This window comes from Drosophila albomicans, chromosome 2R (genome assembly GCF_009650485.2).
Source record: "Drosophila albomicans strain 15112-1751.03 chromosome 2R, ASM965048v2, whole genome shotgun sequence".
Taxonomy (NCBI): domain Eukaryota; kingdom Metazoa; phylum Arthropoda; class Insecta; order Diptera; family Drosophilidae; genus Drosophila; species Drosophila albomicans.
The window spans coordinates 18,177,583-18,190,095 of NC_047631.2; the positions used below are offsets into that span (position 1 = coordinate 18,177,583).

The 12,513-nt window shown below is 43.2% G+C and overlaps 1 protein-coding gene across 22 annotated transcripts in view; it reads right to left on the reverse strand.

Moving 5' to 3' along the window:
* LOC117573835 (protein lap4) overlaps nucleotides 1-12,513 on the reverse strand; it is a 66,196-nt gene that overhangs the window by 12,269 nt on the left and 41,414 nt on the right. For 17 of the 22 annotated variants that reach the window (XR_007955326.1, XM_052007217.1, XM_052007218.1 and 14 more), the window contains 2 exons: nucleotides 3,932-4,061; nucleotides 2,718-3,042 (listed from right to left, as the gene is read on the reverse strand). Coding sequence is in view for 21 of the 22 variants with exons in the window: in XM_052007217.1 (XP_051863177.1) it covers nucleotides 2,718-3,042; nucleotides 3,932-4,061 (455 nt within the window). In the remaining variant the exon portion in view is untranslated. Of the gene's footprint in view, nucleotides 1-2,717; nucleotides 3,043-3,931; nucleotides 4,062-9,359; nucleotides 9,626-9,706; nucleotides 10,043-11,197; nucleotides 11,306-12,513 lie in introns of those variants that run through there. The other 5 variants (XM_052007233.1, XM_052007232.1, XM_052007234.1 and 2 more) reach the window with 5 other exon arrangements.

Consider the following 12,513-nt stretch of genomic DNA (forward strand, 5'->3'; position numbering starts at 1 on the left):
GATGGGGATCGACTCGACGACGGCGACGACGACGACGAGCTGCGCAAAATTGCCTTCAAGGTTAACACACACTGATTTGTTAACTGCGACTTACGAGTCGAGTCTTGTTTGTTTACAACAAAGTAAATTGAGTGAGAAATATTGATGATGTTATTACCAATTAGCAAAGCGATATTTTTTGAGTTACACTTTAATACCAAGCATAGCCCAACATTAGAAAGGTTCAAGTGCCTTGTGTTTCCTGGTATTGGCGTATCATATTTTGAAGTTCTTATTTCACCTTTTCCTTTACTTTTTTTCCTCTCTCTTTTTAGTGCCATTTAATGCCCTTGTTGGAGACGCCTTCGCGTAATGAAATGTACATAAACATTTCAGGCAAAATTGTTCTTTGTTCTTTAGCGTTCTCTCCCCTCTGCTGCTCGACCACCAAGCAGCCACTCTATCAGGTTTGGTCTATGTAATATTTTCATAGCCCCATCTTACATTTAATTCGCAAACACACGACGACAACGGACAGCGTCGTCGTCGTCGTCAGTGGCTTCCTTTGCGGGTTCCGATGTCTTAAGAACTGCTGTTTCTGTTTCTTTTTTGTTGTCCCCGCTAAATGATATCTTGTGTTGTCATCCTTCCATGCGCTTGCCGCATGCTAAAGCCAATCGACTTTGCCATGAAACTTGCAACAAGCTGTTTACCTTTGTATACCACTTTACAAAAGATACATAAAAACAAAAACATAGTAGAAGAGATTGATGTGATGCGCTTAAGCTACCTTTTCAATTGGTAAACAGTTGCTGCTGTAAGGGTATTTTATGTTTGTCATTTATAAATTAGAATTTCCATCGTATGCTCTTGCTTGTTTGTTCATATGGCGGGCGGGCGCCGAGGCTAAAATTGTATTAAATTACATTGTTGTTGCTCATTACATAATGCTGCCAGAGTCAACAACTAGAAACGCGCCGTCAGTGACACGGGCTTTAGTCTAAGGCTCCACACTCCTCGATCCTGGGCCAGGTAGACATGGCAGACATACGTTGCCTGATAAGCTGGCAACCGTTAGTATGTGAGTAACATGAACAGACAAAACGACAGACAGTCGAGCAAAGAAAAAAAAAAATGGGGAAAAGAAGGAAAGAGAGAGAGAAATGAGGAACTGACGGGAGCAGGAATGACATCAGCAACAATTCTCACTCGCTTTTTGTAGAGTGTATAAAACAGAGGGGGAGCAACAGTTTAATGCTCTTGGCTAAAGTTGGCGAGGAGTTGCGCATTGCGCTTCATTTGCTACGTGTTGCATGCTACTTATAGCGGCTTGACGACACAAGCAACTCTAATTATAATTGTCACAACGTGCAGTGTGCAGGCAGCCTTTGCTTTAAAGGCGTCGCATCAAAAGGAATCATTAATTTTACCTTCAACTGTTCCTTAGATTGAGCACACGTCTTTTTTGCTTTACATTTATATTAAAGCTACTGACTAAATTATGTTTTTTTGGGGCTGCGTCGTCGCCCACAATCCGACCTTTTGAGTTGTTCATTGCTATTACCATTGCTATTAACGTTTCCTGCTGGAGGGAAGCTTCGCCCCTTCCATTCAGAGTGACGTGGGTAGAGCTCTCTCAGAACGCAATTTGTGGTTTGTTTTGAATGATGAAGTTATCCAATTGCAAAAACAGCTGGCAGTGTGCCGGGGGGATTCAATTTTTTTTTTTGTGCCAACCAACGCACAAAAGCAACATGCCACGCTACAGCTTGAGGCGATGGCAGCACAACGGTGCGTATACTCGATGCTCTAAATAACAAAAAAAAAAAAATTAACTAACAAAGCAGAGCAGTGCGAAAACAAATTTCGGCTGCCAGTCAGCTGCAGTTATCTATTCAACAAAGCAAATCTTCCCCCTGTTTGTGTCCCATGCTCTCAAACTAGACGGAGTTATTAAAAATGTAAGCGCCTCACTTTCCTTCTTGGTATCATTTGCTCGTTCTCCGGGGCGAGAGGCGAAACATGTTTTTAAGTGGCAGAACGCCTGAGAGCGGCGCTCTGCGATTTACGAGTCCAGACAACGCTTAAGTGCTACTTAAAACTTAAACCGCTTACGGCATACATCTTTCATATGCTCAAGTGTGGGTTGAACTTCAATCTCATCCTTTTTTTCTATAAGGTCTGCTTAGATATAACTACTTATATATTTTAAGAAGTCCTTATAATAACAAACTATGTTTCAATGATGATGATCAGCTCCATTAGATTGCTGTGAGTGTGTGAGGCGTGTGAAGAGTGAAATAGATGAACTTAAAGTAAGTGTATCATATTATGTAAGGTGCGAGTTTGCGAGTGTGTTTTTATGAGCAACTTAATACTAGAGAAGAGAGAGAGAGAGCAAAAGAAATCAAAGCATTTTCCACCGGAACCAGCACCAAAAACCAAACCAAAAGCCAGCAGAAGAAACTTTACCAATGGAAACCTAAAACTTAAGATGCGAGGCAAATGGAACAAAAAATAAATAAATGCACAAACACCATTAAAAGTGACTAAATTCTGTGTATAGTTGAGTGTGTGTGTGTGAGAGTTTGAGTGTGTGTGGTCTATTGATTATCATAATCGTACAGTGGGATGACCGATTGCGAACGTGTCTGTGCATTGAAATGAAACATAAAATGCAAAAAAGAGAGCAAGCACCAATAATCCAATAAGACTTTCGTCATCATCAAAAGACTTACCTAATGTCCTCCGCATCATCGAACTGCGCCAGCACAACATTATCAACGACATCCTTGCGACCGGTCAGCTCGTTATCCTCATCATCATTGTCATCGTTAGCGTCCTCATCATCATCATCGTCATCGTCGTCGTCGTCGTCATCATTATCGCTGCTGTTGCTGTTGTCAGCGTTATCATGTTGCCTGGCATCGTCCTTGTCAATGTTGTCATTGGCGGCATCCAATAATCTGGATTTCTTATCACGACGCAATGTTGCAATTTTCTTCTCCTCCTCCTGGCGCAACTTTTCGACTTCATCCTTTGACAGGAATGAAAAAACTTTCTCTGCAGATTGGCGAAATAAAAGGCAAAAGCATTCACATCAGACATAAACCAACACTACACATTTAAATGCCTTCCTAGCGACGAGATACGAGACGAGGCAAGAACTCTCTAGCGACAGCCAAGGAACGTCTTGTGCCAGCCACACAAATCCGTGGAAATAAATTAGGGATTTAAATAAATATCATGCTATGGCGCTCTCGACAACGCTGCTGCTCCTACCCCTTTCACTTTAATCCCTGACTGCAATCGTGGGTACTTCAACTGCAGACTACCATGCAACCCATTCATAGTCAAGCAGTCTTTTCCACATCGCGTCTCGCCTCTCTTGCCTTTGTAATGCAAATGCCAGCTCAGACTCCGAGGCATGGAACGCCTCATTTTCTAATTACACAAACCACTGAGCAAAAACCTGATAAAGACTCCCAGCACAAGAAACAACTTGTAGTGGATGCACGTGCTGTTCTATTTCTAAACTGCATCCTAGGTTACTTTATTCTTATCACGAAATTATCAAATTAAGATTGTTTTGCATGCTAACCGATTGTTAATTACAATACAGATACCAGGATGAAAATGTATTATATTCAGATTATTATAATTTAGAATTTCTGGCATCAATTTACACTACAACATTGTTCATTCTCCATGTGGTTATTCTTATCTCAAAAGTTCAACTCTCGAATTACGACTTAAAGACTTTCTCTAATGCCACAAGATTATTTCCGTTGCTGAACTTTGCTCAACATTCAATAATTTAGAATTTAAATCAACGTCTTCTTGTTCTACGAACAACATACAATATTTTATTTCCTTGCGGATTTCTATATTTATCATCACCATTACTCATGGCATTTAATATTTAATGACGCAAGTCAACGAAACCACTCACCTGTCTTTTGTGTGGGCTTGTGTTGATCCTCCATGGCGGACTCAAAGAAGCGTTTTTTATCGGATACCGATTTAGGCACTTTAGTTGTTGCTGTTGCTGTTGACGTCACATTCTCCCCCGCAGGTGATAACTGGAAAAGTGCAAAGCCAATTGTTAGCAAGTCAAAAAAACAAAAGAAGAAAAAATAAAATCAAAAAAAGAAAACAAAATGAAGCATAACATAAAAAGTGATAAAGGTTAATAGTAAAAGAAAAAGAAATATAAACGAAAATATGAAAAGCTGCCAGCTGCCGCTGACTCGAGTTGATGGTCTAGTATTTTCAATTAAACGAGTGGAAAAACTGCAATTTTCAAAGTCAAAGTCAAAGAAATCCAAACGGCCATAAACAAAATTGATGGTACTGCACAAGTTTATTAAAAAGCACATGCTACGATGGAGGGGCATTAGTTTGTCTGCCTGCCTCCAAGGGCAGTGGCAGCAACGGGAGGAGGATGCGTGGGGCGATGCAACCGTCGCTTCCGTCATAAAGTGGGCAACAACAGTTCGTTGCGCTGGCATTGTTTTTGCCTCAGGACATATAATTTACGGGCAAGGGGACGCAAATTACAGTTGCGGCGATGAACAGAGAGTGACACAGAGAGAGAAAGAGGGCAAAAGGAAGAGAAGGTGTGGCATGTGGTAGTGGTGGCCATAGGACCGGGTCAGGCTGGCCATTTATCATCCAGAGTCATGTACTGTCGGTTTTATGCTTTCATGCAATTTCTTCGTTTTAGGCAACATGAGAAGGCCAATGCCAGCAGCATTGGGTTGGGCAGTGTTAGCCGCCGGCCTGAAGGGTTTGCAATGTAGCGAATTGTTGCTGCAACTGCGACGCCAACAACGACGACGACGACGACGACAAAGTCATTAAACGGCAGTGGAAAGAGAGCAAGAGCAAAAGCCAGCGTTAAACTGCACAAATTGCAACCTTATCCTTCGGCTCGTATGGCAACTAGAGATCCGAGTGCAACAACAGACCCCCACAATGGCCAACACAGAAGGCCAGGCTCATAAATAAAAGGAGGCGAACGCAAGCAAGCAGCCAGCTAAAGACAAGAGCATCATGGTAAAGCGATATCAGCAAAATCCCCTTATACCCTGGCTCCTCTTCCAAGCACAGCACAGCACAGCACAGCACACACAAAGAACGAGACGAAAGAGAGAAGTCAAGTACGTTGTTACATATACAAAGCCATCAGGCCAGGAGCCCAGCCGGAGCTAAAGCCAGGACGGAGCTCGAGTCCGAGTCGAACTGAGTTGAGCTGTATTTTTAGCAAAGAAATTAATTTCGTATCGGATTTTTCGATTTTCAATTAAACTCAATACTCGAAAAACACACACACAGACACTCATCCACATGCAGGTCCTTTACATCGTCGTCGTATTTTGCCCTTTTTGCCACAACGTCGATGAGTCCGAGCAGTCGAGAGTAGCCGAGCTAATAGAAATTTATTGAGCCATGAAAGTGTTGAGAATGTGGCCATTGGCCAAACTGGACACTGTTGCCTGCAGCAGTGCAACCAGGTTCAAGCAGTTCTGGTCAGCGCATTAAAAGCCAATAAGCCATTGAATAATTCAAGCACACACACACACACACATACAACGCTGCGTATGTGTGATATTTTCTATATTTATCTGGTGGTTGTTAATGTGAGTGTTAGTGTATTAGTGTGATTTCCCTCCGCTATCATAGAGAACTACCAACAGATAGAGTCGCTTATCGCGGGCAATTAACAGTGTTCAAAGATAAGATAAGATTGTGAGATGGTCTCGGAGAACTGGCAAAACTGCGTTGTGGCAAAAAGGCCCAAATCAGTGCAGCGCCAGTTGTCAGTGAGTGTGGCACACACGGCGCACAAAATAGAGCGGAGACTGTTTGGGCGCTCGACTTGTTCAAGGTCATTTTATGGAAATGGTGGCACACAATTTATGGGCGATAGAGAGAGAGAGAGAGAGCTGAGGTCATGGGGGAGTTAGAGGTACGTGCAGTGGACGGACAAAATGAAAAATCCAATTATCAAGATATCAAATTACAGAATTTTTATTTATGGTAAACGTAAAAATATTCAACTTGTTTCATCGTTTTGTTAGTCAAAAAATAAATTACGAGTTAAAAATCAACTTAATGCTGCTACTGACAAAAATTAACTATATAAATTGTAAAATTGCATTTGTAGTTTTTTTTCGGGGGATTTGGATTACTATTTGTGTATTTCGTTTATGTATGTGTGTGTGTTTGTGTACTCTTCGTTACTTCAATTTTCTCGTTGTTTCACGTTTTTATTCGTATTTCGCAAAAGAGCAAAAAGAAAGAAATCAAATGAATCGACATACAGCGGGCGGGGCCAAAACTGCAACGCTGCGCACCGAGCGAGCAGCAGCCAACTGTTTCAATCAACGTCAAATTAGAGTCTAGAGCAAGCAGAGAAACAGAGAGAGATAGGAAAAGAGAGAGAGAGAGTGTGTAGGAGGAGTGGACCGCCTGCTCAATTTCAACAGCAATTTGTGCGGTGGATTGTGGGTTGGCGGTAAAGTCAACAAAAAGTTGCATCTAATTAGAAAGACAGATGTGGCAGGTGCCCACTGTACGAGTGCTGCTGTGTTGCTCTTGCTACTCCTGCCCACTGTCCAATCAATCAAATAAAAACATTCAAATAAAACTACAGGCGTGGTGGTGGTGACCTGGCCTGACCAATTTGCTGCTGCTCTTTTAATTGATGGGTAAAGAGGTGTTGGATTTTAATTAAAATGCATAAGCTAACGTTGGCTTTATAGAGAGTGAGAAGGTAGAGGGCGGATAGAGGGGAATTGACGCTGAGGAGCTGTCAACTTGAAAGCTTTTTCAGCAGTGTCGTCAACTTGACCTAGAAAGCAACAGGCGACAGCAGCCAGAGCGCTCAGGCAACTTAAGTGGACAGGTCGATGGGTTTGAGCTGGTTGCAAGAAGGTTGGATAAATGGCAAGTTGCTACACGGTGGTTTCCTTGCCACTCGGTGTGGTGGGAGTTTGGGGTAACGGCGGTTGTGGATGTGATGGCTGTGCCAGCTGTGGTTGCGACTGTGAGCGCAACTTAAAATTAGCCAGGCCACGCAAACCGTGCGGCTTCTGGGCAACCGGCGGCAGCGGTGCAGTGCGCAACTTGCTTGGCTTCTGGGGACGCTTGGGTGGCAAGGGTGGCGGCGTGGGTGATGTGGAGGTGCGACAATTCAATGAGGTGTCGCTGCTGCGACGGGAATCAAAGAATGCGGTATTGCTGTAGATGGCCTCCTCTTCGATGGTGGAATAGATTTCCTCGGCCGTCTCATAGTAGTAGCTAACCGCAGATGAGGACGCGGCGGCGGCGGCGGGGGGGTTTGGTGCGCAACGACGAGTTCGAGGAGTTAAGCGAGAAGGAGCTGCTGGTGCCCAGTGACGAGGTTGATATGTCAACGGCGCGAGAAGTCGTGGTCAGGTTTTGGTAATTACTATTTGAGTCGGGAGTGACCACAATTTCGGAGAACGTTGGGAATTTCATGGCCGCATACGATGGTGTTGGCGAGGTCAAAGGCGACAACGATGGCAATGGCAATGGCGATGGCGACGTTGAGAGCTTACTACTTGTGGGCGTTTCACTCACCGTAAACTGTGCCGGCGACGCTTGCAGATAAAGCGAACCACCAGCTGCACTACCTAAAAGCATCGCCGCCGAAGCGGTTGAGCCAACATTGGCAGCACCAACCACTTGGCGCTGATCGCCCGGCAGCAACACCAGGTTGAAAATGGGCTGTGACTGTGTTTGTTGTGTTGGCGCTGTTGTCGATGCTGCCCCACCCAGTGTCAGTTTATTCGGTTGCTGCGGCTGCGGCAAGCTTGCATATTGTACGGGCAGTATTTGGGCCGTGGGAAAGATTTGAGCTGGCGACGCTGGGCCCAAAAGCAGCGGCGGTTGTTGTTGCTGCTGCTGCTGCGATGTGGCATCCATCAGATAGTTAGCAGTGGCAGTGGGAGAATAAGATGTTGATGTTGCGTTAGTGGCGACTGTGGTTAGTCGGTTAGTCGGCGACTCATGCAAATGACGTGACGTGAACTGGGCAGGTGTTGTAGTAGTTGTTGTTCTTGTGTTGTTGTTGTCGTTAATTAATATTGAAGTTGAGGATATTTGTATTGGTGGTGTTGTTGGTGTGGGTGGTGAGGGTGTTTGTGGCGGGGGAGGCAGTGGCAGGCTGTCAATGTCAGTGTCGCCATAATCAAGAAAAGGATTGTTTACCGCAAAATTGTTATTCCCACTGCTTCCCACAAGGGGAATCGGCGGAGCTGGTTCATAGGGCGCACGCAGTTGATTTCGCATCTCATTCTCGCGCAGCAGGAAGTCACGATGCTGTTCCGCTGTCACCAGTATGTTGTCCGGCGAATTCTCATGCACAAAATCATGTGGTCGCCGCTGGGCTGGCGGCAACGCCTCCATGTATAGCGATTCCTCGACAACTGTTGGCTGGGCCAGAGGTGATTTGGGCAGCGTGGCATAGTTGACGGGCGGTGGGGGAGGACTTTCCCGGGGTCGGGTTGAGGCTTTGCTGGTCACGCGCACCGGCAATTTGGCCACCTGGTGTATGGTATTGGTGCTGGCGTCGTGCTCGAACACCGCAAAGTCACCCTGGCCCACATCGCTGGCCTGGAATGTCTCGAGCGCCACGTTGCGCACCAGATCGGCCTTCTTGAGCTTTGGTTTGGGCAACGTGGGCGGCGGCACTTTTGGTCGTGTGCCCGTTAAATTCTCCGTGGACTTGGAGATGACGGTGCTGGGCGTGCTGCGGCCACTGGAATGTGACTGTGACTCCAGTAAATCTTCATTGGAGCGTGAGGCGCTGAAGAAGAATTGGTCGCGCGGCGAACGTGGTGACCTATTGATGGCCTTGGCTATCTGTGTATACTCATCGTCCTCCTCGTTGCCTCTCGCTCCCCCGCGGAAAGGATTCTCACGTTCCAGTTCGCCAGGTCTGTCCGGCGATGTGGCACGTGACACGCGCTGCAGTTGCGGTGACTCCACCTCGCGTATGCGCGCCACTGCGGGTACAATGGGTGCCAGCTTCTCGGGACGTCGCTCCAGCGTTGAACTGGTCGAGGAACTGGGGCTGGTGGCTCGCAGAATTCCCTTGCGTGGCATGCGGCTACTGGAAGTGGTGCGTGTGTCCTGCTCCGAGTCGTAGGCACGTGTGAAGCGATCTGGGGTGCGTGACCGCGAGCGTTCGTAGTCGGACTTGGATCGCTCATCGCCGCTAAGATCGAAGCTCACGGACTTGCGATGTCCGCCCGCATATTCGGGCGTGCTGCGTCCAGAACGGGACGGTTTATAGGGACGGCAATCGCTCTCCGAGTCGCTGGTATAGCGAGCACGTGAGCGATCAAAGCAATCGGAATCGGACTCCGCATATGAGGGAGGCGATTGCAAATCGGCTGGCGGCGAAGAGTCAATCTCTTCTTCATCCTCCTCGATAATGGCATCGATTTCATCGCCCTCCTCGTCGTCGTCATCAATAATGTACACTGGTTCAGCCTTCTTGGGCGTAGTAACAACCTCTTTGGGTTTCTGTTTCCTCCTCCTGATTCTCCAGCATCTGCTGATAAGAGTAGCGAGCTCCAGGCGCAACTCGTTCGGGCGTCTGAGTGCCGCGCTGCTATAGGATTTTGGATGTTTTTGGGGGGTTTTCATTTAGTTTTCTTATTGTTTTTTTGTTTGATTTGTTGTGCAGCAGCAACTGCTTTTTACACACACACAAAGCATGGAACACAAATTGCAATGTGCGACGTTAATTAAGTGCGAATGTTTGTGTGAGACTGTTGAGAGTTGAGTTTCGAGTTCAATGTGTGTTCAATGATGGTTGTGCTTAGATGGTTTCTTGTGCTCTAGCATGAGTTTTTCTTTTTTTCTTTTCTTTTTCGTTTTCTCTTTATTTTTTGTTTTGCTTGTATTTTTTTTTCTTCCTTACGGCGTTTGGGCCACTTGCTCTCGGTTAGCCAATTACCAATGTCGCTGACTGATGATGAGGTGCATTTGCGTTGTTCTGGCCAATTTGCTTGATGGGTGGCATGAGCTGTAGTAGAATGTACAACGCGGTCACGACGAACACACCGAGCGAAACCGCAACAAAAACGTAGACAATGGACAAAACACAAGAAAAACAATGAGAGAGAGAGAACAACGTACAATGAACAACAGAAAAAATATACATAGATGAAACAAATCAATGACATTGCAGTTGTTTCTAACTTTCCCCCAATCTATCAAACTCGAAAATCTTCTCGAAACTTTTTGAAAAATGAATCAACTTGTTGCATTTCTTCGTAGTTACGATAATAACATTTAGATTTAGTTTATTGACATCAAAAATTCACACTCCATATTCCATTTACCTGGCGTATATAAAATATTTATAGTGTTGAACAACGAACAGAAAGGAGAAACGGAAAACAATAACAATCAAGTATTGAATTAACAGCAGTTTGTAACATAATGTTTTCTTCCTAGTTTTGATTAACATTCAAGTGTTATACATATATATAACAGTTTGTTTTTCTTTTTTTTTTTTTTTTTGTTTGTTGTTTTTCTTGACCGTTTTTGGGCTTATGCGGTAAAAAGAGTTCATACGATATTTATCTATGAGTATGAGTATTATTTAGTTTGCGTATTTGGACCTTTTCAGTGTTACACATTTAGCAATAATATACATAATAGACATACGACTCTATATAAACATTGAAGGACAACAATACATATACACAAGTACACGCACACACATGTACATATGTACATGCATATGAATACTGAATACTGTAGACCGCAATATGGCGGCACATTTTTACACGTAATTAGTTCAAATTCTTCTCATCTTAAATAACAGGAGGGACTTTGAGCTTCTTGCTGTTGTTGTGTGCATGGAATTATTATTATTATTTATAGTTTTGTTTTGATCTTCTTCTCATATTGCACAGTCGAGAGCTAGTCGGTGAGGGGCATTGAAACCATTTTCTGAGAGAGTCAAGAGATAGATTTAGTATTAGGTATTGCCACACTGTCATCATCTAGTTCGTGATATAGTTCATATTAGTTAGTAACTCTTTGCCCTTTGAACACGACTAGGCTTAGTATTCATATATATATTTATATAGTGTGTGTGTGTGTAAATAACATCTTAAAGAAAGGAAAACTATGCCATGCTGCTGTTGCTGTTGTCTATAGTATTATCATTTTGGTTTGCACTCGATTTTTGTTTTGTTTCTTTTCCTGTATATTAAACTAAATACTCAGTCTTATAGTGGGAAACATCCGCTTGTTAAGAAATACGCTGCAATGAAATCTACGCAAAATGGCAAAACGAACACAGAGAAGTAATGATAATAAATGAGAGAAAATAAATAAAGAATACAAATTGAAAGAGGAATAAAGAAAAAGAAAACGAAGAAAAGCAGCGAACGGCGGCGCGCACGTCATTGAGAGCAATAAAAAGGAAGAACGAGAAGAAGATAAGAGAAAACATTTTAATGGAAATTCCTTTCAGCAGTTTTTGAATTACTTATACTTATACATATATTGTATACATATATATATATCTCATATTATACATATATATATGTAAATGTATATAAAAGTATATTTACATCTATGCATATTGGTATATTTTTCTTTTCTCTTTTCCTGTTGCTGTCAATGCAAATATTCAAATGCTACCAGCTTTAAAGGTAAGCAGCATCCAGCTACTACAACAACATCAACAACAATATAACAACGACAACAACAATAACAATAACAGTAAGGAGAACAGCAATGTGGGGACGCGGCAGGCAACACAACAATCATACACTGTAACAATGCCGCCCGAGCAGCAGAAACTGAAGCAGAAACAGAAAGAGCCAACCAGCCATCCAAAAGGTAACAATAAAGGCGCAAACAGAAATTGATATAATATGTAAGTAGCACAAATAAGATAAAAACAGCAACAACAACGACAACAATAAGAACACAACAACGACAATGAGAGCAAGCAGAAGGAAATCAGCCCATACGAATATGCTAATAAATAATAAATCGTCTGCTGTCATTTCAATAAATGTGAATCACAATCAGGTGAACACAGTTTCGATGCCTTCTTCCTTCAGACTTTTCGCTCAAAGCATGCACTTAGAATACTAGAATTTATAACTCAAACGAAACCCCATGCTAAGCAGTATTTAACTAAAGCTGCCCTTCGTTTTTTTTTTTTTTTTCCCATCCTTTCCAGAACGTAAATGCAATGCAATGATGAAAATGCAACTGAAGCATGGTCAAAACAGCACAACACACATTGAATGATATTTTTGGATAACAAAAAAATGATAAGATTGAAAACTCAGAGATCAATTGGAAATGTTTTCAATTACTTCTGAAATCGATTTCCAATGAGCAACAGCAATTATGATGTACGGTTGCAGATAAAGAGATATCTTAAAAGCTTTTAAATGTTTTCTTGATATTTCGTTACTTAATCGAAGCAAACATTTAAAGCTTCTTGTAAAATTTGGATATTTT